The sequence below is a fragment of the Penaeus vannamei genome, chromosome 33 (assembly GCF_042767895.1).
Source record: "Penaeus vannamei isolate JL-2024 chromosome 33, ASM4276789v1, whole genome shotgun sequence".
Taxonomy (NCBI): Eukaryota; Metazoa; Arthropoda; class Malacostraca; order Decapoda; family Penaeidae; genus Penaeus; species Penaeus vannamei.
This window is the reverse complement of record NC_091581.1, coordinates 30,262,751-30,290,250: the sequence shown is the minus strand read 5'-3', so window position 1 is coordinate 30,290,250 and position 27,500 is coordinate 30,262,751. Positions and strand designations below refer to the sequence as shown.

At 41.1% G+C, this 27,500-nt stretch overlaps 2 protein-coding genes across 2 annotated transcripts in view; one reads left to right on the top strand and one right to left on the bottom strand.

The window, feature by feature from the left end:
- LOC113806813 (inter-alpha-trypsin inhibitor heavy chain H3) overlaps positions 1–15,942 on the top strand; it is a 28,572-nt gene extending 12,630 nt beyond the window's left edge. The window contains exons 10-23 of the mRNA XM_070145294.1: positions 2,007–2,140; positions 2,777–2,981; positions 3,898–4,071; positions 4,503–4,586; positions 4,950–5,055; positions 6,269–6,301; positions 6,563–6,610; positions 8,874–8,918; positions 9,095–9,208; positions 11,540–11,691; positions 12,194–12,369; positions 13,182–13,354; positions 13,873–13,951; positions 14,315–15,942. Of these exons, the coding sequence (XP_070001395.1) occupies positions 2,007–2,140; positions 2,777–2,981; positions 3,898–4,071; positions 4,503–4,586; positions 4,950–5,055; positions 6,269–6,301; positions 6,563–6,610; positions 8,874–8,918; positions 9,095–9,208; positions 11,540–11,691; positions 12,194–12,369; positions 13,182–13,354; positions 13,873–13,951; positions 14,315–14,504 (1,713 nt within the window). The 3' untranslated portion in view covers positions 14,505–15,942. The remainder of the gene's footprint in view (positions 1–2,006; positions 2,141–2,776; positions 2,982–3,897; positions 4,072–4,502; positions 4,587–4,949; positions 5,056–6,268; positions 6,302–6,562; positions 6,611–8,873; positions 8,919–9,094; positions 9,209–11,539; positions 11,692–12,193; positions 12,370–13,181; positions 13,355–13,872; positions 13,952–14,314) is intronic.
- A 2,026-nt stretch (positions 15,943–17,968) lies between these two features.
- The window catches only part of LOC113806807 (inter-alpha-trypsin inhibitor heavy chain H5), a gene marked incomplete in the record, with an annotated part of 95,802 nt that continues 86,270 nt past the window's right edge, over positions 17,969–27,500 (bottom strand). Inside the window, 4 exon segments of the mRNA XM_070145062.1 lie at positions 17,969–19,512; positions 22,357–22,426; positions 22,936–23,111; positions 26,878–27,065. Coding sequence (XP_070001163.1) covers positions 19,314–19,512; positions 22,357–22,426; positions 22,936–23,111; positions 26,878–27,065 — 633 coding nt within the window.

Genomic DNA, 27,500 nt, shown 5'->3' with positions numbered 1-27,500 from the left:
CTACTCCACCATACTCATCTAATGCTGATAACAGATACTTGATTTCAAAGGACCTGAAAGCAAAAGAATTAAAGCATGGCAATGGGTGACATGAAAACTCTCAAACAGACTATATGTAACACTACCATCAGGTTTCATTAAATGAGGAATGGAGGACTCAAGACCAAAAACAGATGCTGTAAGCGTTGACCACAATTTATGAGGCTGTGAAGTTTCTGAGAGAACTTCTTTCAAATGAGCAATATTTTCAGATTTATACACACACGCGCGCATGCATATATACTGTGTATATGTGCATGCATTTATATGCACACACACACACATTTATATATATACTGTGTATATGTGCATGATTTTATATGCACACATACACACACATTTATGTATGTGTGTGTGTGTTTATAAACATATTTTATTTTATATCATTTAATATATCTCAGCCTTCAGTCCAGTTCGTTGATCGCACATTGCCACTAAGACTGATACGCTTCATGTTCCTTACTGTTGCGCGCGCTCCCTCTAACGTCCACAAACTTACTGTGAAAGAGGTGTTCGTTGCTGTACCCGCTTCCTTGGCAGACATCCACTTGTTACGGTGACTTCAGTGCAGTATCCGGCTGTGATCGAGTAGGCCGCTGGATGCCAGTCCCTTAGGGAGCTGAATCCAGAAGTTAAAACAGGGTACTTCCTCTGGACGCTACGAAGTCCCAGCGATCGAGGATGTCTGCTGTGCGGCGCAGCGGTTAACGCGTCGGACTAGCAATCATACTGACCTGCTTTCAATCCCACGCGTAGCCAGTGGATGGTGACCCCGACCATTCCTTGCACACAGGATGTCACAGCAAAGAATATCCATCATAACAAATCGAATTAAAACTAAATCATTAATCTTAAATTTGTAATCCGCTACTGCTAGTCCTCCAGGTCAAGCGGCCACGAAGATCGACCATGTTCTAAGCCTCCCGGGGCTTTATCGGAGAGCAAAGGATTGTAGGGTAGTTCGTGGCTACCCACTTCCTTCGTTTCAGACCCCCCCCCCCCCCATCCGTCCGTCCAGTGACCGCCCAGGGGGTTTCACTTGGCCAGTTTGAGGAAGCAAGGAGTGTGCCAATGACTTTGCTGTGGCTGTCTCTAATTACACAACACTCGAGAACCACCAAGAGCAAGTATTGGCAGTCGATAAACTTTACTGGATACAGCAAGAGGAAGTATTAACACTCGATAAACTTTACTGGATACAGCAAGAGGAAGTACTGACAGTCGATAAACTTTATTGAATATACTAAGAGGAAGTATTGACAGTCGATAAACTTTATCTGATAGACAATGGCGAAAAGAACTAATACTTGGCAAACCTACCATACACATCGGCAAATTTGATTACCATGAACTCAGCGCGAAGACTTACGAGCTTCACTACGCCCAAGACAGCCCTCTCCAGTTCCTCTTGCTTTGGTGTCTTCATTTTTTTTTCCTTTTTTAACGTCCTGTCCCATGCCACCTCATATCTTGATTCGCACTTTTCCAATATAACCCGATAGTCTCATTCGCCTGAGCAGAACCATTTCCATTTATGAACCACGAGAGTTATTCTCACACCAGTCTCACTTGTTTGATAAACACAAATGAACGAATTTCGATCAATTTCCACAACCATGTCACTTACTTGATCGAAACAAATATATCAAAGTGAGAACGTGAGATCTTAGCGTCTAGTACTCTACGTGGTGCCAAAATTTTTTTATTTCATCCACTTCAGTATCCCATCTTTCATGGACCAGTGGATGGCTCACACTTGCAAACCTTGACTATCTTGCGGTGAACAACCATTAAAGCCCCCTCCCCCCCCCAAAAAAAAAAAATCAAAACCATAATTCTCCCAACAATCTCAACCACCTAATCAATACCAACGCACCAAAATCACGATAATAATAATAATAACAACAACAATAAACTGCAACATCCCCCGGCGTTCCCCGCAACCAAATCCGAACGACGCTTTCCAGATGGTGTTCCTCACAGATGGCCAAGCAACCGTAGGCATCACGAGATCACAGTCTATAAGGGCGAACGTGAGGAACGAGAACGTGCGGCGCCACCCGATCTACGGCCTGTCCTTCGGCGTCGGCGCTGACCTCAAGTGAGTGACGGCGAAGGGGCCTCTCAGAGCGGATAGTCATGATGATAATAACGATAATGATGATGATAATGATAATGATGATGATACTTTTATTACCACTACCACTACTACTACTATTAATAGTAATGAAACTGATGAAAACCGTAATGGTAGTACATGATGCGAAGGAGGGGCGAGGAGGGAGGGTAAAGTGCATGGGAGGAGGGAGGGAAGGTTTATGGAAGGGACCTTTTTCGAGCAGGAGTTTGGGAGTTGGGTAAAACGTACATATGTATATGCACACACACGCACACACACACGCACATACACACACACACACGCGCGCACACACACACACACACACACACACACACACACACACATACAGTGTGACTATCACAAAGTCTTACTACCTAACAACCAAGATGAGCTGACACACAAAAATACTGATCAAAAAATAAACCAACATTAATCTATTATAACATATATTTTGTTTGGCAATGAAAAGGGTAATAAATGATACAAATAATGATAAAAAGACAGTGCGAAGGAAGACACCACTTGATATATATATACCCAACAGCAACAAACCCAACAGTACAACAGTAAAACAACAAATATATGATAACATGTACCCTCTGAACACGTTCCCTCCAGACTGCTTCAGGAGGTGAGCGCCGACAACCGAGGCTTCGCCAGACATATCGACGAAAGCACAGATTCTGAGAAACAGCTGATAGGATTCTACCAGGAGATCGCCACGCCCCTCATGGCTGACGTGGAAGTGGTCTATCCGGAGCACGAGGTCGACCTCGAGTCCGTGGTGAAGCAAGGCACGAATCACTACTACTCGGGGGGAGAGGTGAGGCGTGTGGGAGGCTCCTTCAGGGAGGGAGGGAGGAGGGGGGGGAGATTGAGAGGAAGGGAGGGAGGAAGGGAGAGGGAGGGGGAGGGGGGAAGGGAGGGAGGAGGGGGAGGGGGAAGGGAGGGAGGAGGGAGGGGGGGAGATTGAGAGGAAGGGAGAGGGAGGGAGGGGGGGGGAGATTGAGAGGAAGGGAGAGGGAAGGAGGAGGGGGGGGAGATTGAGAGGAAGGGAGAGGGAAGGAGGAGGGGGGGGAGATTGAGAGGAAGGGAGAAAGGGAGAGGGAAGAAGGAGGTGGGAGGGAAGGAAGGAGGGATTGAGTGAGGGAGGGAGGAAGGGAGGGGGAGGGGGGAAGGGAGGGAGGAGGGGGGGAGATTGAGAGGAAGGAGGTGGGAGGGAGGGATTGAGTGAGGGAGGAAGGGAGAGGGAGGAAGGAGGTGGGAGGGAGGGAAGGAGGGATTGAGTGAGTGAGGGAGGAAGGGAGAGGGAAGGGGAGGGGGGAAGGGAGGGAGGAGGGATTGAGTGAGGGAGGAGGGGGGAGGGATTGAGTGAGGGAGGAAGGGAGAAGGAGGAAGGAGGTGGGAGGGAGGGAAGGAGGGATGGAGTGAGGGAGGAAGGGAGAAGGAGGAAGGAGGTGGGAGGGAGGGAAGGAGGGATTGAGTGAGGGAGGAAGGGAGAAGGAGGTGGGAGGGAGAGATTGAGTGAGGGAGGAAGGGAGAATGAGGAAGGAGGTGGGAGGGAGGGAAGGAGGGATTGAGTGAGGGAGGAAGGAGATGGGAAGGATGGAAGGAGGGATTTAGGGAGGGAGATTAAGAGGAAGAGAGGGAGGGAAGAAAAGTTGAACATGAGCGGTAGTGATCCCCAAAAGAACATATGCGCTGATAATTTGTTTTCTCTTTTTTTTGCCACATCTCAGGTGGTGATCGCTGGAGTGCTGGCAGAGGGAGCCACGCACGTCGAGGCCCTTGTCAAGGGTGCTGGCATCGCCGGACCTATTACCTTCAGGGTGGACCGCCTACACGTGGCTCCAGCGACCTTGCTCGAGGAGGACAACTTTATCGCGAGGTTGTGGGCCTACCTAGCTGTGCAGGTGATGTCGGGGGACCAGGTAGTCTCCTCGTAAACTTTTATTTGGTGTATTTGTTGCTCTGATTTTAGCAGGTACATGTCATAAGTAAACTGACATGTACCTGCTAAATTCAGGAGAACGAATACACTCAAGACACTTTTGGAATATATAAGGGAAACTTAAAATCGCATGACAGTCGACGACCTCCAGGAATCAGTGGGTAAAACACCCTTTCAACTCTTTCATCAATGGGAAAAAGGAAAGTTGCATTTACCGCCAGGGGGATAGACAGTGGGTAAAACACCCTTTCAACTCTTTCATCAACGGAAAAAGAAAAAGTTGCATTTACCGCCAGGGGGATAGATAGACGCGTTTGAACCCTCACACGTGCCCTGGTATACCCGACGCACCGAATTACGAATGGAAAATTTCTCTCTCTCTCCGCCCTGCAGGATCTTCTGTCGAAAGCCTCCGTAGAAGAGAATGGAGATCGTGTCGCCAGGTTGAAGGCAGAAGCTCTGGATATCGCCCTCAGGGTACGTGGCTCTAAGTCGCTTTCATGATTTGCGTGTGCGTGCGTGTGCGTGCGTTGGGATTGATAAATACGCAAACATGGACGCACGCACGAACGTACATATACATTAAATGCACACATACACGTACGCACGCACACACGCGTACAAATGAATACACGCACACACACGCACACGCACGCACGCACACACACACTTACACACACACACACTTACACACACACACACACACACACACACACACACACACACACACACACACACACACACACACACACACACACACACACACACACACGCACACGCACAAAACCGATTTTATCACCATTTTTTTCCCTAATCACAGTTTCCCAAATCACATCACAGTTCCACTTCGTAACGAAACTCACCTCGCTGGTGGTGGTGCGGCCCGAAGACGACGAACCCGAAGAGGAGGAGGACGAGGAACACGTGGCGGAGGATCGGCCAATAGGTAAGTTAGGTTGTGTAAAAAAAAAAAAAATAAAAAATAAAAATAAATAAATAAATAAATAAATAAATAAATAAAATAAAAAAAAAATAAAAAAAATAAATAATAATAATAATAATAATAATAAATGCATAAAAATAAATAAATAAATAAATAAATAAAGGATAGATTTAAAAAAAGAGAAAGTATGCACGAGAATGATCATCTTCCAAAAAACGAGAAATTTTCCTAGATTCAAAAATATAGGTCGAGTCAGAAATACAAATGTATATCCGACGAAGAATATATTGGAAACCGGTCAAACACATCTCTTGTATTGAGAAGAAAATCATTCTCACCCATACCTCTTCTGCATTTGTCAACATGAACAACTACATGCCACGCCCACCGCCCACCGAAACCTCGCGGTCTCTATACAATGTCTTAACCACTTCGAGCTTCATCTAGCACTTATTCCGTCAATCTGTGGGGTTCCGTCTGAATCTTCTGAATTTCCGTCTTGATCTTGTGCTATTAATAAACTAGATAGGATGAGTGGATGTAAACATAAGCGAATAGTGTAACAAACTCATTCGTATATACAATGTACATCCTATTTTCTTAAAATAACGTAATAATGTTTGAGAATGTTCGTGCGACTCCCGGGACCTCACTCCGATAGCGCCATGTTTGTTTACATGATTTTCGGAAACGCAAAATATTGACGGAAAAAAAGCGAAAATGTGATGGGTCCTCAACAGAATTGGCGTAGATAGAAAATTTGACAAGGGGAGAGGTATGTGTGTGTGTGGGGGGGAGGGGGGGGGGAGCGGCGGCATGCAAGAAGCATATTTTTTTCCGACAAAACAATCAGAAAAGATTCCACCGTTCAATACTGAGACGAAACGGAGGATTATTTGTTAACACTCGTCCACTTTCGCGATATAATGAAACTTGGGACTTCAAAACACCACTCACGTCTTTATTATGATTATTGTAGTTATCCTGAATACATATAAATGGTGAGTCCTTAATAATCATAAGTATTATGCTTGTAGGTGTATATCAATGAACCTCCATTTGAAAAGAGGACTTTATCGATCCATATATTTTTTATGGGTAAATAAAATCCAAAGAAATTCACATTGCTGTTCATGTAGAAGGACTATGCATGTCTGTTTATATCTCCACGCTTCCAGTGATGCTTCTCATATTCACTGCAGTATTCTCTACACAGATCAAGCTGTAGGTAGATTGCGTGCAGATTTTGGTAAGTTCTTACTATTTCAGTTGTTTTATAGTCTACCCCTCCCCCCCCTTAACTATTTTTCTTGGAGGTGCATATCAGTAAACCCCCATTTGAAAAGAGGTCTTTATTGATCCATATATTGTTTATGGGTAAATAAAATCCTTATAGAAAGTAATGGACAACGAAATTCACATTGCTGTTCATGTAGGACTATGCATGTCTATTTATATCGCCACGCTTCCACTCATGCTTCTCGTATTCACTGCAGTACTCTCTACACAGATCGTGGATCAACTAGACCTGTTAGCAGATATAGTTCCCGTGCCAATAGTAAGTTCCTACGAATTCAGTTATTCTGTAGTCTAAGCCCCCTCCCCCAAACAACAACAAACAGACAAAAAACACTTAAGTTCCTCATCCATCCATTTTCTTTTTGAAACGGTTAACTGCTACTTTAAGCCATGCGAGTTCCTCTAATACCCACATACCCCAAGAAAAGCCTTGGGTAAGAGACACTTCCCACACTGGAATTGAGGGTTTTGTGTGATCTTAGCATCTAGGACACTAGGTGGTGCAAAAAATTATTTCTTCCACTTCGGTACAGAGGGTCCCATCTTGCTTGGGGCAGAGGGGGGCTTGCACTTGCAAACCTCGACTATCTTGAGGTGAACAACAATAACTTCAAGGGTGAGAGTAGATGCATCATCATGTCTTTGGTGATCCAATACCCATGAAATGTTACACGCGCAAAAAATAGTAATATTTTCAACCAATTTTCGTGGTACATTTCATTAAATCTCAAAAACCTTCAAGTTCAAGGTTGGAGATATATTAAGGGGATACGTGCTTATACTGCCTGTATGTTATGTTTTCTCATTTACTTCTTACAATCTTAATAACGTATTGAGGAGGCGTTTTGTCCTAACCTGGTTTGAGGTCTTAACACAGTAAGGTTCCAGAGTAGTCTATGAATCCAGGGCAATATCGTAGCCCACTGCATTATTCCTTGCACAGATGATTTAGCAGTGCTTAGTCCTTCCCGTGGCTACCGTTTTGACTATCATATTGGCGAGTTCTTATGAATTCTGTGTTTTCTAGTCTAATTCGATAAAAAAAACACACTATGTTCCTCGGCCACCAGTTTTCTTTTTGTAACAGTAAACTGCTACTTCAAGCCCTGTAAGTTGCTCCAATACCCCCTCCCCAATCAAAACCTTGGATACGAGTTTTATGAAGACATGGGATCTTAGCATCTAGTACACCACATGACATACAAAGACAATAATTTCATATACTTCATGATTAGGAATCCCATCTTTCTTGGAGCAATGTGTGGCTTACAATTTGCAAGCCTTGACTACCTTCTGGTGAACATCTACAGATTTCAAGGGTACTTCTGTTGTATACTCATGTCTACTAAAAATAAAGTCATTGTAACCGATAATGGGAGTTGATACACAGATTCAGGAACAGGTGAAATGGGTTATCGTAAAATTGGTTCTCTCTCTCATTTTGGCGAGTTCCTACAAATTCCGTTATTATACAGTCTAACCTGATGGAACAAGAAATGTTTTTCACCCAGTTTTTCTTGGATACGAGGTAATTCCTGTGCTTGAATTGAGGTTTTTGTGAGAACGTGAGATCTTAGTATCTAGTACACTAAGAGATGCCTATCTTTTGGGGGGCAATGGGGGGCTTACCCTTGCAAACCTTGACTATCTTGTGAACATTAATAGATTCCAGGTTAACGGTGGATTCAATATTAACGGTCTATATCTGAATATATTGTTTGCATGGCATGTTTTCTCATTTACTACTTGCCACTGGTGCACAGTATGCAGTTCTCTAGTTCAGTTGTTTATGACCTCAAGTTCCTCCACTGTTGCGCCCTTTGTAAGGCGTGAATATAAAAATATGCAGTAGGCCTACTTCTCAATATTTAACATTTTCCTATAAACCGGGAGCAAAATTGTAACGCACTGGCTTGGGCTCAATGTTTACATTATACACAATTCTTTTTATATACTTATTTCTATTATTACTGTTACTGTTATTATGCTTTATAGTTGTCTGTGTAGACATCACCACTATGCCTTGTGCAGTATTTGCGTCTTGCTTGAAGGAGTGTACATAACTATATTTAATATTCTATCGTCATTCTAGAGTACACTAAATCTAATCTGTATTAAAAGATATATAGTACTTTATATTCATTATAAGATACACATTGTATTTCATCGTTTTTTTTACGGAATAAATGGTACATTTTCCAGGAGGCATAGTATTTTGTTTGTACAGGATGAAATAATTTATATTTATTTCAGGGTACATAATATTTTATCTTCATTACAGGAGCTCCTTATGTCGCCTACCTCCCAGTTCATAACATGCCTTTGACTAGATAGTTAAAGCATGTGCTATATATTATACACAAGAAATGCACTACACATACCTCTATTTTATACTCCTGTATACAATAATTAAAATCCTTAAAACCGATAATGGACAAGGATAAAGACAACGCATGTCTGTGTCAATTTCTATGCTTCCTGTGGTTCTCTTATTAATTACATTATTCTCTACACTAATACAGGGATAGTTCATGGTAGTCGTGGTCCCACTGGCTCTTCTCAATTCGGTGAGTTCTAAGGAATTATGCGATTCTACAGTCTAATCTGATGAAATAATGTGCTCTATTGTCAGTAGACAGCAGTGTAGGATAATTGTGCTATACCACATTTTTTGGAGGGGAAAAAAAACGAATTGGAGGGGAAAAAAACTGGAATTGATCTAGCTCTGTGTCTGAACTAACAGTGGACAACGACCCCCATTTCGTCGTCCACGTGGAAGGACTACAGCTACCCCTCTGCTTCGATTTACATGCTTCAGATGGGGATTCTATCAATCTCATCCAGGACCCCGTGTCTGGTGAGTCACTGAGCTCGATTTAGTCCAATTTTACCTTAGATCTCGACCGTGAAGTTATAACGTTATTTTTCCCTATGTTTTACTTATTTCCTAATCCTTTGTGTGGAGGTGAGTCACTGAGCTCGATTTAGTACAATTTTACCGTAGATCTCGAGCGTGAAGTTATAACGTTTTTTTTTGTGTCTGTTTTACTTACTTCCTAATCCTTTGTGTGGAGGTGAGTCACTGAGCTCGATTTAGTCCAATTTTACCTTAGATCTCGAGCGTGAAGTTATAACGTTTTTTTTTTGTGTCTGTTTTACTTATTTCCTAATCCTTTGTGTGAGTGACAAAGGGTAGCAAAAAACTTTACGCAAACTATGCTTACTGAAATATGAGTATTTCCAAAATACTCAACCCGGAGCAAAGACTATATGCGAAAGATAAGAAAGCACGTATCACACCGTAAAAAAAAGAAAAATAAATAAATTGGTAAATAAATAATTGCGGTACAATGGATGGCGCTATAAGGAGGCCCAAAATATCCTTACAGCGCCATCTATTGTACAGATATCACACTTTCCGCCAACCGTTAGAGCTCACAGACTTCTTCTACGCTTTCCTATCTTCCGTATATAGTCTTATGCTACCTTTTAGTAAGCTCGTTTATGTATAACGAATGTCTCTACTAATGCACTAGTCTCGAATGTTCGTTATTAGCTCCTAATGCCAGATTACAAGCTCACTGAAAGAAGAAATTTGATTTTCCTTAAAGCAGACCAACCCGATTTCCTTTTAAAAATGTATTGATTATATAAGTTGCAGAGCGGAAGCAAATGAATCTACATCAATTTTGTCGTAGAAATAACAATGGCAATTAAAATGACACAGAAGACTGGTTCTTAAAGTTTCAATATCATTATTTATTTTGCTTTGTACAGCTGCCAAAATTTTTACCTTGAACACCATAGTACAATTTTGGTGAACTGATGCAGAAAAAAACACATTTTGCTATATTATTAAGAGTAATATTTGTAATTAAACTAAATAATCTAAATCGATCTTTTAGTTTTTTTATTGTTTTTTATTATTATTTTTTTTTAGTACCATTCAAAAAGCTTTTATTTCCCAAAGTTTTACTTACATATTAGGGTCTTACATTGTTCTTGCTTTGTTGAAATTTCCTTCCATTCCACTTGGATTCGTCTGTTTATATTTTAAGCAGGAATTCAGTGATGAGAATGTGTCTATTCCACTCTTTTATTTATTTATCTTCCTCTTATATTCTATTCATGCTGTTATCCCAGGAAACGGTATGTTCTTGTTATAGCAATATATATATATATATATATATATATATATATATATATATATATATATATATATATATATATATATATATATATTTCTCTTTAAAGAAAGAAAAAAAGAGCCAGTTCAAAAATAAATAAAAAAATAAAAAAATAAATTGAATATCCCCATGCTCCAAACTAGCAATTTGGGCTTAAATATACAAGGAAGTCTTTTGAAATCCGAACTGTTAGAACTTTGGTCTCCCAACTAGTCTAAATTTATACCCAGATTTATTAATCCATTTATTATTATCATGTATCTTTTCATTTTTTATAGAAAAAGTACACTGACCCTTTGCTATCACTATTATCCCTCTAAATAAACTGATCAGGAAGTAGAAATCTAGGGTTAGGTGTCCAATGATCGGAAAAAAATTTGCTCGCGAGAACCTTGGCGATTGAAAAGGTTTTCCCTAACAATGACTTAAAATCTCAACCATTTTAGTAATTCTCATTAACAACATAGACCTACATCGTTTGGTTCACCGCGTATCCTCGTATTATTTTGAATAGGGATAAAGAGAGAGAGGGAGAAAGGAAGAGAGAAAGAGAGGGAGGGAGAAAGGAAGAGAGAAAGAGAGGGAGGGAGAAAGGAAGAGGGAGGGAGGGAGAAAGGAAGAGAGAGGGAGGGAGGGAGGGAGAAAGGAAGAGAGAGGTAGGGAGAAAGGAAGAGAGAGGGAGGGAGAAAGGAAGAGAGAAAGGGAGAGGGAGAAAGGAAGAGAGAGAGGGAGAGAGGTAGGGAGAAAGGAAGAGAGAAAGAGAGAGTGGGAGAAAGGAAGAGAGAAAGAGAGGGAGGGAGAAAGGAAGAGAGAGAGGAAGAAAGGGAGGGAGAAAGGGAGAGAAAGAGAGGGAGAAAGGAAGAGAGAGGGAGGGAGAAAGGAAGAGAGAAAGAGGGAGAAAGGAAGAGAGAGAGAGAAAGGGAGAAAGGACGAGAGAGCAAGATTCAGTATCCCCCAATTACATAGACAAATGTAATAGAACTTTTACTTATTTTTACAAGGCATAAAGGTTAGTGGACAGGTGTCAGCGGCGAGACACAACCCCAGCATGACGTATTTCACACAGCTGTTCCTGAACCTCGGCCGCGTCAATGTTACAATCACACCGCACTACGTTACTTTCGACTGTTTGAACGCAGACGGAACGCAGACGGTAAGCGAAAATTGGGTATTACTGTACTGAGCTGTAAGGACGTGTGCATATTGTTACTTTGGTTTATTCAGTCTAAGAAAGGAAAGAAAAGAGAAATCTGGCAACGCGGTTACTATAGGGTGTGCAGTCTTAGAATTATAAATAAAAAGATCTGTCAATTAGTCTCGTTATTAATTTTAATTCTGCCAAATCTCTTTCTCTCTCTCTCTCTCTCTTTCATATATATATATATATATATATATATATATATATATATATATATATATATATATATATATATATATATATATATATATATATAAGGTTTGTATTGAACTTTGATGTTTTTTTTACCCTTTCATTTTTAATTTCCGATGAGACTTCTCGAGGCTTGGGGAAAGTTGCCAGTTTGTATTTTTTCTCTCCTTGCCAGACCTTCGACGGAGTAATATCACTTTATGAACTTTATATCTTATTAGAATTATACATTATCAACCTGCCACTAATTTTGTGCCATGTGTAGGTACGCTCTGTCAGCGATGTCACGGGACAAGGGCGTAAAAAAGGGAGAGAGAATAAATCGAAAGGTGGAGGAGGAGGGCGGAGACACAGGCGGCGCCAGACCCGCTCCGCCGAAAATTCGTCATCGGCAGAAGCGTGTCGTCGGATAACTTCATGGGAGGACTTCGAAGGAATCAAGTAAGGATTTTCAGAGGGAGGAAGGAAGGGTTCTGATTTCAGAGGGAGGAAGGAAGGGTTCTGAAGTGGGTGAAGTGAGCTCAAGACGATTTCTAGAGGGAAGACTTCAGAGGAAAGAAGGAAGGATCTCGAAAGAGGTGAAGTGAGCTGAAGAGAAGGGACTGACGAGGAGGGACTTACAAGAAATGAAGTCAGCGAATTAAAGGGAAGAAGTAGGATATTTAAAGGGAAAAATAAGGTCTTTAAAGAGTTGAATCAAGAAATTCAAAAGGCAAGAAGTAAGACTCCCATTTTTCGACCTTTTGGCGAAATACGTCAGCAATTCACTGGAATTTCAATGGGCAACAACACGTTCATAATCTACCAGATATAGATTACTAGAGATTAATAAAACATAGGACTAATTAAGAAGAAAAAAAAAAATCCATTCTGAGTATGTAATCTTTTCAAACGTTTATTCCACTTATTATGATCATTCCATCAGTCTTAACACAGAAAGAAAGAGAAAAGAGAAAAATACGAAAAAAAACCACATTACGAGAAAAAGAAAAACATAACAAAATAGATAAAAAACAGAAAAGAAAAGACAATGAAAAGGACAAAAAAAAAGAGAATAAGACGAAAAAGAACATTAAGAGAAAAAGAAAACATAATAAAATAGATAAGAAAGATAAAAGACAATGAAAAGAAAAAAAAGAGAAAAAGAGAGAAAAAAACATTACGAGAAAAAGAAAACAATGAAATAGATAAAAAAAGGCTAAAAGACAATGAAAAAGATAAAAAAAACAGCTTTCGCCTTCCTCTTCCCTCAGGTTCGACGACGTGATCCTCACCCGCGACGGACGCAAGAAATTCCACATCGTCTTGGGCGACGGCGAGACACACTTCGTCGTCGTCCGCTCCAAGAACAAGCGGAAGCAGTACTTCCTCGGATTCTACGTGAAGGAATCTGGAGTCCTTTCCAATGACACGGACGGGGTCATAGGTAAGGGGAGGGGAAGGAGGGAGAGAGGGAGGGGAAGGAGGGAGAGAGGGAGGGAAGGGAAGGAGGGAGAGAGGGAGGGGGGGGTAAAGGGGGAGAGAAAGAGAGAGGGAGGGAAGGAGGAAGAGAGGGAAGGTAGGAGGGAGAAAGGGAGGGGAGGAGGGAAGGTAAGAGGGAGAGAGGGAGGGGAAGAAGGGGAGGGAGAGAGGGAAGGGAAGAAGGGGAGAGAGAGAGAGAGAGAGATAGGAAGAAAGGTAGAGAGAGAAAGAAAGGGGTAAAGGAAGTGAGAGACAGAGGGAGAAAGGAAGTGAGAGAAGGAGAAAAGGAGAAAGAAAGGAGAGAGAGAGAGAGTGAAAGAGAAAGAGAGAAAAAATAGAGAGAAGAGAGGGGAGAAAGAGATGTAGACAGACAAACAGCGAGAGAAAGAGAATGAGATGACTAGGCTAGCAGAGGCAGAGGAAGGGGGCTGACCTGAGACCTCTGCTCCCGACGTCCCAGTAACGCGTCTCCTCCTCCCCCAGGTCAGTTCATCTTCAAGGAAGTTATCTCTGTCTCGGAGACCATCCTCACCACCAGCCCGAAAGGCGACCTACAGAATGTGTGAGTCCATCCACTTGGTTAATTTGTTTTACACGAAAAGAAAAGAAAAGTAGGAAAGATATATATATGATTCTATGAACGTAGGCACGCACGCATACAAACGTGTGAGTGTATACTTGTACGTATGCATTTACAGGCCTGACACACACACACGCACGCACGCACACACACACACACACACACACACACACACACACACACACACACACACACACACACACACACACACACACACAAACACCCACACACACACAACCCCACCTCCACACACACACACATGTATGAACATATAATGTATGAATGTGTGGATATATGCATGTATGTATATTTATATGCACTTATATCTATCCAATTTTGGTTCAGTGTGCGGCTGTCCGTGCACCGCCACACCCCGACGAAGCGGCTCCACCTGTCCGAAACGTCAGGCATCATGGCCAAGCGGCGGTCTTCGCTGAGCAAGAAGCAAGTGCAGTGCATCCACATCCGGAACAGCGGCAGGGGGATTCTGAACGGGTCACCTCGCGATTACGTGCTGCCCTGTCTTTCCTGCTGATTTTAACCCCCGTCGAAGCAGAATTTTCTTATCCTTTCTCTTCTTCTTTTCTTCTTATCCTTGTTTCTCTCTCTCCTTTTTTTTAAAAATCAGGATAAACTATATTTTGCGTTGCTGATCGTTCTCCATTGGCGAGCGTAATACTGGACTCTCTATCGATTCTTTTGGCGGGTTTTGTTCAAATTGTGAGAGGTCCGACCCAATAAATATATTCAGACGTACAAACATATACACAGAAATAAATATTTATCTATCAGAAATATATACACATTCGCCTATCTAACTATACGGTAGATATGCTTATCTAGAGTGATGAATATGCATTTATTTCTGTGTGTATGCGTGTCCGTATGATAAATATGCTTTGGTCCGGGCGTCGCCAAATGTTTAACAGACCGGCAATTTGAAGAACATGGGAATCGCTGTAATGATAACTTTCCTAATAATTATATCAATAACAATACTAGATCTACTCGCACTACTAATTTTAATACTCATACTAACGATAGTAATAGCGAAGCAGTGGTAACAACAGTAAAGACGGCTACAATAATGATAATGAAAATAAAAACAATTATAAACCAAAGGATTATATGTATACAAAATATGCATGCGCTAGATACATTTTCAACTATGTTAGACTGGTCTTTCATACATGATATTCGTAGGATAATAAAAAACATTGAGATCGTACATATCATTGATTTAACATGACTTGGAAATAACACCGTATCGAATATTTCATTTCCTTTCCAGAATCTTTTTTTTACTCCATTCATTTACGAAGCTATGTATTCAACGGGTTATTTTGTCTTCATTTGATGTATAATAACAAAAACTAACATATGTTTGTCCCAATACTGTTCTTACTGAGGTCGAGGACATCGTTTTTATTCCAAAATCTGTTTATATAATGATGGTACTTATGACATCGACAGAAGTGTAAGGATAATGACTGTTCAAAGATTGTATTCACAGTGTTATCCTAGTTATAATATTGGCAAAGTATCATTCGGATGTGTATTGTATAAATGAATAGGGGCTCATGTAGACTGAAGAGGACTGGTTACTGAAACAATATTGTTTATTCTCCCAGCAGTATTTTTCTTTTCAATTAAGAATTTTGTTACGTGATAAGTCGTCAGTGTCAGGAAAAAAAATCTATACCTCATGGTACCTACATTACCTTTTAATGAGAATTGTTCTCACTTTTTATGAGAATTGTTCTCACTTTTAATGAGAATTGTTCTCATCATAAAATGCTCGAGATATTAACCATCACACATCAGTGCAAGATGTACAATATACAGGTATATATATGCATTGCATTTCTCGACTACCAATGTACTTCCGTCACATCACACCTGATAAAATCACGGCAGTCGTTTAAACCAGCATTCTTCTTTGAAAGTGTCCCAGAATACATGAAAGAATCCTCGTTCAGCTTTTAATTACTTCCCTTACCGATATAAAAATAGGATGTTGATGGATATTCTCTTTCCAGACCACTCCTTAGAAAACTGGTCTACTAGGCTTTACAAGGCTTCACTTTTTTGCCATACTCCCAGTTCTCTAATGTTTTTTTTCTATAATTATATCACAACATACACACCCTGTCATCCCAAATAGTGAGGACCACCATGAATATGGTGTTTCTTGTTTCTGGAGTTATTATTATTATTATTATTATTATTATTATTATTTTAAGCATCATAAAATTGTAGATAATGGACTATCCATCCCCGGCATGCTGCCAGGGATACTGTTAACACATCCTGCAAATTTCAGGTTCCTGGGATACTTAGTTGGCGAGATATTAGTCCCTGAAAATGGCTCAAGTGAGATTTTCAGTAGATTCCAAAAAAATCTAAGTCCAGTGTCTAAACCCAAAATCAGAAAAATTCAAGAAAAGGGTTCGATTTTTTTTTATAGAAAATGCTCTTTGGGTGTTAAAAACCACACTTCAGGCCTGTTTTTTTGCAGAATGGTCATTAGGAAGGCCCCCAAAAAGTGCCACGCCCACTTTTACGGAAATTGCCACTGTAGCCATTTTTGAAGGACAATATCTTGCAAACCAAAAGAGCTATTTGAGTGGCATTTCAGACGGAATTCGAACATGACCCATAAATCAATAAATCAAACAGGACCTACAGTATGGGCATGTGTCATATGCCCATACTGATGTGATTCGCAGCTGATGTGATTTGCTGCTGAAGGATATTTAGACATCAATTTGATTGAAGATATCTTTTTAAAAAATCATACAAAGGGCATCAAAACACAACAGAATCATACGTAAATAATGTACACTAGCAATGTACAACAAATATACACAGTCAATACACAGGACTGACAGACGATTAATTTAATCGAATTTCACTTGAACCAAAACAAAAAACTTCGGGAAACCTACTACATACATTCAAACAATACAAATACTAAGCATTTATGTCAGAAACTGACAGTAAGTCTGACGATTCCTCAGATATTTAGCAGCAACAAGCGAGTGATCGTTCGGTGTGCGAGTGTAAACAAACGGCAGTCACGGGCGCCGCCATCTTGGATAGGATAAGCATTCTCGCTCGGACGGGGCCGACACTTTTCAATCAAATGTTTGGCGTGGAATCTCAATATTTCTTACTGGCATTAAGTCCAAATGATCTTGAGTATGTATTATAACAACTGTTCATCGCGCTCTCTCACACTCGCTCGTACTTCGACAGTATTAAAAAAAAAAGTTTTCCTTACCCATTTCTAAACGCGGCTGAAGCATTCGAAGCGCGACTCGGGTCTGATCACGTGACCCATGACCAATTAGAAAAACCAAATTTCATTGGCTAAAATTTTGAAACGCCCACGCACAAAGCCAATGAAATCGCAGGTTTTATCCCTCATTCACAGGGTTACTCGACTGACCACGAGGCGCGCCCTTGCCACCTGATGACGTCATCAGCCCGGTAAGACAGAAGTGTGAAAAATGGCATAATTAAAACGCAATTAAATACATGTTCTCGTGGATATATTTCATTGAAATTTTCAGACAATAGTTAAAACGATATATATTTAATGTATGCTGAAAAAAACAGAACTATTTTGGGCAGATTTGTTCCTAAAGAACAAGATAGGACACTTTTCGGTTTTTTGCTGGTATATGAAGTGGGCCTCACTATCCCAAAGATCTAACCTTCTGCTGTCTCAAATTTATCGTAGATTTCTCGGTCTTCTACCAATTCTGATTTTCTTCTTTTTCTACTTTTTAACCTTTTTCATCTTGGTTCATCTCCCTTTTTTTCATTTTTCTTCATTTTTGCACAACAGTCCACCGTCGCTAAAAATTACTAATACACCTTGCTATTATATAACTCACCGGCTTGGATTCAAATTTCCCGGGCGTGAAAAGATAAAGCTTATTTTTTTCAAGTTTCTCCGAATTTTGAGATGGAAATGGAATAAAAAATACAAACTTCACTTTTTCTTTATGGTTTATTGTTATGAAACCCAAGTAATGTATACTGTACACGAGTTAATATTTAGGATAAATTTTACACCTTAAATTGAATCCACTAATCTCAAAACAACGACAGGATCAGGTTCCAAATTTTAAAAATAAAGTCGACGAAACCTAGTGGCGGCCATCTTGGAATCTCAGCGTGCGGTACAGTGCAGAATAACAATCATGGATAAATCACTTGTTCTACCTATGTTCCACGCAAAAGAGAATGCGTTTATATATTTTTTCATGGCTACTATAATCTACATACATTTTAAAATATATCTAAAATATTATAACATTTCCCTTGTTGAGGAGTTATCTGTGGTGGCCTAAACACAGACAGTGTGCACAATCCTCTACTGATGCTAATTTCATAAAATACGCTGAAAATATTTCAAAATATATGGATGGAAAGTGAGAACCAAAATTACACTGATTCCACGTGTATCAGGCAAGAAAAGGACGAAAAAAATTCTTTTGGAAAGAACTTGAACTCTGCTTTGGCGCAAAAGTGGTTCCAACAATATGGCGTCGGTTCGACTTCTTTCTTAGCGGGTGAAAATTTGTTTTTTTTTCGATCCGGTATTTCTTTTGAGATTAGTGACTAAATTCCTTTTTCCCGCCGTTACACAATGAACAATACAAACTGAAGTCAAGGATAAATTGACTGTCGAGATGTAGTGAATTATATCCATTCTACTGATACAGTACCATTCACTCTCTACGAATTACTAATTATTTTTATATCCTATTATACATTAAATTACATAATTAAGATCGATGTCGGTTGCTGAAAACGATTAAGTGACGAGTGAAGACTTATAAATCTAAGATTGTCATGAAAAGCTCAATAACTTCCATTCTTAAAAACCACTCCCGGATGCTCGCACCACGCATGCGCACCACACGTACACACACCTCACTTCACATTGGATAATATACAGTTATGTTTCTTGTCCTGTTTACCGAAAGGTCGATAGACAAAGAAGAGAAGAGCGGGAGTCGGAGAAAGACGAGAGAGGGGAGGACCGAAGGAGAATAAGGAAGGGGCAAAGAAGAAAACGTAGAGCCAAAGAAGAAAGGAAGAAAGATTGGTGTAGAACAACAAGGAATCATGGAAAACTTTATGTCTTACGCAAAATATGGTCCGCAAACATTCGCAATCATCTACATAGATCTAGTATTCTATTCACATTAAACTGTTGTTTGTTTTAAAGCTCAAGATATTCCTCAGTCGCATTTTTCTTCCGCCCAACAGGCAGCCCTGGAAGACACACACACGGAGACTTAAAAAGATCTGTTTAATTTCACGAGTCCTAGGTTAGACTGGCCGCGCAGCCGAGGCACTGGAGGTCGTATCTGCGTCGATCCAAGAGGCCTGAACCCATGTCGGAAACGTTGATGCACTCGACGTCCCTGCCGCTGAGGGCCGAGTGTCGACTGCCTCGCTCGCCGCACACGTGGGACGTCTCGAAGCCCCCTTGCGGATTGCGGCGCTGGACTCGTATGAAGGCGCTGAAGAGAAAGAGAAGTGGAGGTGAAACGTTTTGGACTCGTGTGAAGGCGCCAAGGAGGAAGAAAGGACGGAGGTGAAACGTTTTGGACTCGTGTGAAGGCGCCAAGGAGGAAGAAAGGTGGAGGTGAAACGTTTTGGACTCGTGTGAAGGCGCCAAGGAGGAAGAGAAGTGGAGGTGAAACGTTTTGGACTCGTGTGAAGGCGCCAAGGAGGAAGAGAAGTGGAGGTGAAACGTTTTGGACTCGTGTGAAGGCGCCAAGGAGGAAGAAAAGTGGAGGTGAAACGTTTTGGACTCGTGTGAAGGCGCCAAGGAGGAAGAAAAGTGGAGGTGAAACGTTTTGGACTCGTGTGAAGGCGCCAAGGAGGAAGAAAGGTGGAGGTGAAACGTTTTGGACTCGTGTGAAGGCGCCAAGGAGGAAGAAAGGTGGAGGTGAAACGTTTTGGACTCGTGTGAAGGCGCCAAGGAGGACGAGAAGTGGAGTTGAAACGTTTTGGAAAGATAGCAATAAGGATTGGAGGGAGAGTGTGTAAATGGAATGGAGGTTTTGGGAAAGGGAGAAAGGGAGGTGTAGCAGGTTCGATGTTTTTGACTCTTAATACAACGCCATAGTGGATGGAGTTTAGAAAAGACAGATTAACGGCCGGTTTGTTAGACTTGTGCGAGGCCCGACCCAAAGAATATTCGTATACCTGACATGCATAAATAGAGAAATAAATGCATATCAATCAGTCTAGACATGCATATCAACCCGGTAAATAGATAGTTAAATTATATCTATCAGATATTTAGAGAGATATGCCTTTATTTCTGCATCTGTATTTATGAAAATTCATCGGGTTGGGCCTGGCACAATTTTAACAAACCGGCTGTTTATGTCATGGACCTGTGAAAGCGATGATAGGGGCGAAGGGAGGCGAAGAAATGAAATAAAGTAAATTTTCTTTGACTTGTATGAAAGTGAGGGAGATGTAGAATGAGAGATTAAGAATAAATGTTCATGTTGAAAGGATAAAAGGACAATGTAAACAACTCACTACAGCCTTAATCATTACTATAGAAATACCTAGGATGAACTCCCCACCTTACCAACCAAAATGGAATACGCACAAAGCAAACTGGGGTAGATTCCAAAAACTCATTGAAATATGGGCTTCTTCCTATCAAATTGGTGACAAAACTTGATAAACTAGAAGAAGACTTCAAAACAGCAATCACAGAAGCAGCCAACTCCGCGATTCCATTATGTAAACCCTTTTCCAAAGAGCACCAGGATCACTGGTATTACAGTAACAGAGTCGCTGAACTACATCACAGAGTGAATATAACTGTCAACAAGAGACCACCGAACCTCTCTTACACTACCTTCTAAGCTGCAAAGTAATTGAACACCTTCGACCAGCTGAGTTCCAACTTACACAACTAGATGACATCGCCCTTGCAACCTCATCAGCACAAGAGTTCGCCAAAAGACTCTTAGAGAATACACCTTAGGACTTATTCATCTTTCCACCACCAAGATGAATTTATTAAACCAATCTTTGTTTATTTACATATGACAGTCAAGGTTTGTTTTAACACTTTAAATCAATAAATCAAATCTTTGTTTATTCACAAATGACAATAAAGAAATTTTTGTAACACTTTAAATCAAGAAATAAAATCTTTGTTTATTTACAAATGAAAATCAAGGTTTTTTGTAACATTTTAAATCAATAAATCAAATCATTGTATATTTACTAATGAAAATCAAGGTTTTTTGTAACACTGTAAATCAATAATTCAAATCTTTGTATATTTACTAATGAAAATCAAGGTTTTTGTAACACTGTAAATCAATAATCAAATCTTTGTATATTTACTAATGAAATCAAGGTTTTTTGTAGCTTTTTAAAAATAAATCACTTATGGGTAGCCTAGGGCTTAACCCGTGTCAGAGTAAATGCCTGACAAATCTAAAAAAAAAAAAAAAAAAAAAAAAAAAAAAAAAAAAAAAAAAAAACTACAAAGTTTGTACTTTTGATGTGAGCAATATTTTGAATTTGTATGAAATGGTTGAGGAAGCGCCGGATAAAAGCAATGAAGAAGGAGATTGAGAATATTCACAAATGCATAGAAATATAACTTCTGACTTGGATGAGTCCGCTTATATATATATATATATATACGTAAAGAAAGAGAAGCGAGAGAGGAAGGGAGAGTAAGAGAAAGAAATGGGGACAAAGATGGAGAAAGGAAAAAAGGAGAGACATACAGAGAGAGAAACGTGAAATAAATGTAAAAAATAAGAGGGATACTCATGATAATGGAAAGTACAGCAAAAGCAAAAAAGATAATACACATAATATTACAATTTTACCCATTCATGGGAACAACATTTGAAATTTGGAGAAGCTTAGAAACAGAAAGTTGTTATAAAGTGTAAAAAAAATAAAATAAATATCTTTATTAAAATTCTTTGTATTCACACTTTATTACAATTCTCTGTATTCACAAATTTTATTACAATTCTATGTATTCACAAACTTTATTAGAATTCTCTGTATTCACAAACTTTATTACAATTCTCTGTATTCACAAACTTTATTACAATTCTCTGTATTCACAAACTTTATTAGAATTCTCTGTATTCACAAACTTTATTACAATTCTCTGTATTCACAAACTTTATTACAATTCTCTATTCACAAACTTTATTACAATTCTCTGTATTCACAAACTTTATTACAATTCTCTATTCACAAACTTTATTACAATTCTATGTATCCACACGACACATATAAAACTACTAAACATCAGATTTCACACGAGAAAAATACAAAAAAACATAATCATATAAACTTACCTACTGTCTACGTCCCCACAACGTCCAGCCTCAGTGGGCAAAATCTCTATAGTCTTGTTGTTGAACTGACCTGTAGAAATAAAAAAAATAAATAAATGAAAAAAAATCAAAACACAAACTCAACCGGAATATCGACCCAAAATTTTATTCACATGAGAATAAAATTAATTATCGGCCCAAAATTTAATTTCCTTGGTTCAGAAGACGATAAAATTAATAATAGAATGAATTATCGACCCAAAATTTTATGAACAGATGCAGATGAGAATAAAATTAATTATCGGCCCAAAATTTCATATCCTATGTGCAGACGACGATAATAATAATAATAACAAATAATATGATGACACAATAAAGAATACAAAAATAATAATCAAACGAATAAGAATCTAAAAAAAAAAAAAAAACAATAACAAAAAATCACACGAATACGACAATCAACTAAACCCCAAAAATCTCTCAAAAAATCTCTCTCTCTCAAAAAAAAAAAAAAAAATAAATAAATAAAAATAAATAAATAAAAATAAATATATGAATAAATTAATAAAAACACATAAATAAAAAACCGCCCACACGCACCGATGATGCCATGGGCCTGGGGCGACAGGATCTTCTGGCCCTCGACGTAGAAGCCGAGGTAAGCCTGGCCGTCGGCGTTGGTCGAGCGAGTGACGGCGAAGTGGGCCTCGCCGTCGCCCAGGATCACGTCCAGGTGCTTGCTGTCCTGCTTCTTCAGGATCATCGCCGTGCCGTATCTGCGGGGGTGACGGGGGAGGGGTGAGAGGGGGGGAAGGGTGAGAGGGGAGGGGGGAGGGGTGAGGTGAGGGGATGGGTAGGGGGAGGGTGGGGATGGGTGAGGGGGGAGGGGGGAGGGGAGAGGGATGGGGATGGGTGAGGGGAGAGGGAGGGGAGGGGAGGGGAAGGGAAGGGGTGAAGGGATGGGAAGGGTGAAGGGATGGGAAGGGTGAAGGGAGGGGGAGGGGAGGGGAGGGGTGAGGGGTGAAGGGATGGGAAGGGTGGGGTGGGGAGGCGAGGTGAGAGGTGGGGTGAAGCAAGGCGAGGGGCGAGGAAGGGAGAAATCAAAATAAGAAATTTAGTTTACTCAACTACATGCCCTTAGTTTTATAGCGCATTGGGAGTGTTCGCTATTGGCTTCATATAGTATTTGGAATGCGTGCTATTGACAAGTACACTGAGAATTTATGCTATTGACTTCCTAGTACACTGAGAATTTATGCTATTGACTTCCTAGTACACTGAGAATTTATGCTATTGACTTCCTAGTACACTGAAAATTTATGCTATTGACTTCCTAGTACACTGAGAATTTATGCTATTGACTTCATAGTACACTGAAAATTTATGCTATTGACTTCATAGTACACTGAGAATTTATGCTATTGACTTCATAGTACACTGAGAATTTATGCTATTGACTTCATAGTACACTGAAAATTTATGCTATTGACTTCCTAGTACACTGAGAATTTATGCTATTGACTTCCTAGTACACTGAAAATTTATGCTATTGACTTCCTAGTACACTGAGAATTTATGCTATTGACTTCCTAGTACACTGAAAATTTATGCTCTTGAGTTCATAGTACACTGAGAATTTATGCTATTGACTTCCTAGTACACTGAGAATTTATGCTATTGAGTTCATAGTACACTGAGAATTTATGCTATTGACTTCCTAGTACACTGAGAATTTATGCTATTGACTTCCTAGTACACTGAGAATTTATGCTATTGACTTCCTAGTACACTGAGAATTTATGCTATTGACTTCCTAGTACACTGAGAATTTATGCTATTGACTTCCTCGTACACTGAGAATTTATGCTATTGACTTCCTAGTACACTGAGAATTTATGCTATTGACTTCCTAGTACACTGAGAATTTATGCTATTGAGTTCATAGTACACTGAGAATTTATGCTATTGACTTCCTAGTACACTGAGAATTTATGCTATTGACTTCCTAGTACACTGAGAATTTATGCTATTGACTTCCTAGTACACTGAGAATTTATGCTATTGACTTCCTAGTACACTGAGAATTTATGCTATTGAGTTCATAGTACACTGAAAATTTATGCTATTGAGTACCTAGTACACTGAAAATTTATGCTATTGACTTCATGATAGTAAGAATTTACTATAGCTTCTAATTGTACTGAGAATGTGTGGCGTTTGCTTCGTAGTGCATCAACATATTGCTAGTATCGTGACTGGATTTATATTCTGTTATTTGTAAGATGGATGTGTTATTCACGCCCGCTCTACCCAACTCTACCCAAATCTACCTCTCGTTCTACTCAGCTTTACCTCCCGTTCTACCCAACTCTACCTCTCGTTCTACTCAACTCTACTTCTCGCTCTACCCAACTCTACCCAAATCTACCTCTCGTTCTACTCAACTCTACTTCTCGCTCTACCCAACTCTACCCAAATCTACCTCTCGTTCTACTCAACTCTACCTCCCGCTCTACCCAACTCTACCTTTCCCTTCCTCCCGACTCCACCTCTGACTCTACCCAACTCTACCTTTCCCTTCCTCCCGACTTTACCTCTGACTCTACCCAACTCTACCCAAATCTACCTCCCGCTCTACCCAACTCTACCTTTCCCTTCCTCCCGACTCCACCTCTACCTCCCACTGTACCCAACTCTACCTTTCCCTTCCTACCGACTCTACGTCCGACTCTACCCAACTCTACCTTTCCCTTCCTACCGACTCTACCTCTGACTCTACCCAACTCTACCTCCCGCTCTACCCAACTCTACCCAACTCTACCCAAATCTACCTCTCGTTCTACCCAACTCTACCTCCCGCTCTACCCAACTCTACCTTTCCCTTCCAACCGACTCTACCTCTGACTCTACCCAACTCTACCTCCCGCTCTACCCGACTCTACCTCACGCACAACCCAACTCTACCTCCGACTCTACCCAACTCTACCTTTCCCTTCCTCCCGACTCTACCTCCCACTCTAACCAACTCTACCTTTCCCTTCCTCCCGACTCTACCCAACTCTACCTTTCCCTTCCTCCCGACTCTACCCAACTCTACCTTTCCCTTCCTCCCGACTCTACCCAACTCTACCTTTCCCTTCCTCCCGACTCTACCCAACTCTACCTTTCCCTTCCTCCCGACTCTACCTCCCACTCTAACCAACTCTACCTTTCCCTTCCTCCCGACTCTACCTCCCGCTCTACCCAACTCTACCTTTCCCTTCCCCCCGACTCTACCTCCCGCTCTACCCAACTCTACCTTTCCCTTCCTCCCGACTCTACCTCCCACTCTAACCAACTCTACCTTTCCCTTCCTCCCGACTCTACCTCCCGCTCTACCCAACTCTACCTTGCCCTTGCCACCGAGTCTGCCTGCCGCTCTACCCAACTCAACCTTTCCCTTCCTCCCGACTCTACCCAACTCTACCTCCCGCTCTACCCAACTCTACCTTTCCCTTCCTACCGACTCTACCTCCTTCTCTACCCAACTCTACCTAACTCTACCTCCCACTCTACCCAACTCTACCTCCCGCTCTACCCAACTCAACCTTTCCCTCCCTCCCGACTCTACCCAACTCTACCTCCCGCTCTACCCAACTCTACCTTTCCCTTCCTACCGACTCTACCTCCCACTCTACCCAACTCTACCTAACTCTACCTCCCGCTCTACCCAGCTCTACCTTTCCCTTCCTCCCGACTCCACCTCCCACTCTACCCAACTCTACCTTTCCCTTCCTCCCGACTCTACCCAACTCTACCTTTCCCTTCCTCCCGACTCCACCTCCCACTCTACCCAACTCTACCTTTCCCTTCCTACCGACTCTACCTCCCACTCTACCCAACTCTACCTAACTCTACCTCCCGCTCTACCCAGCTCTACCTTTCCCTTCCTCCCGACTCTACCTCCTTCTCTACCCAACTCTACCCAAATCTACCTCTCGCTCTACCCAACTCTACCCAACTCTACCTTTCCCTTCCTACCGACTCCACCTCCCACTCTACCCAACTCTACCTCCCGCTCTACCCAACTCAACCTTTCCCTTCCTCCCGACTCTACCCAACTCTACCTCCCACTCTACCCAACTCTACCTTTCCCTTCCTACCGACTCTACCTCCCACTCTACCCAACTCTACCTAACTCTACCTCCCGCTCTACCCAGCTCTACCTTTCCCTTCCTCCCGACTCTACCTCCTTCTCTACCCAACTCTACCCAAATCTACCTCTCGCTCTACCCAACTCTACCTCCCGCTCTACCCAACTCTACCTAATTCTACATCCCACTCTACCCAACTCTACCTTTCCCTTCCTCCCGACTCTACCCAAATCTACCTCTCGTTCTACCCAACTCTACCTTTCCCTTCCTCCCGACTCTACCTCACGCACAACCCTACTCTACCTCCGACTCTACCCAACTCTACCTCCCACTCTACCCAACTCTACCTTTCCCTTCCTCCCGACTCCACCTCCACCTCCAACCCCGACCTTAGCGCAACCCGACTCACAATCTGGCCATCCCTTTGTCCCAAGAAGTCACGTGGTTGCACTGCTTGGACAGGTTGACTCCCTTCCTCAGGTCGGGCTTCTTCTTGTGCTTCTTCCTCCTCTTCTTGCCGTTTACCTTATTCCTCCGTTCGTAAGGTCGGCCCTTCTTGTCGTAGAAGGGGTAAAGGCTCTTCTTCACGAAGTTCACCTGCCGAGGAGAGGAAGGGTTTTTTATTTTATTTTATTTTATTTTATTTTATTTTATTTTATTTATTTCTCTGTCTTGTTTACAAAAGAGAGTCATGTTTGTGTTTTTCGTGAGTCGGAGAGAACAGACTTCCGAATTTCTTTCTTATTGTCTGTCTCTGTCTTTCTTTCTTTTTTTTGCTCTGTCTCTCGCTCTCTCTCTCTCTTTCTTTCTTTCTCTCTCTTTCTCTTTCTCTTTCTGTCTGTCTGTCTGTCTGTCTGTCTGTCTCTCTCTCTCTCTCTCTTAAACACACACACGGGAAAATATATAAAACTGTATCTATATCTATCTATCTATCTACATCTTTATCTACATACATAAAGAGAGAAAAAACCCGTCACACTCTGTTTAACAAAAATAAAGAGTCCAACCCCTCCCCCCCCCCCCCTTTCCCCC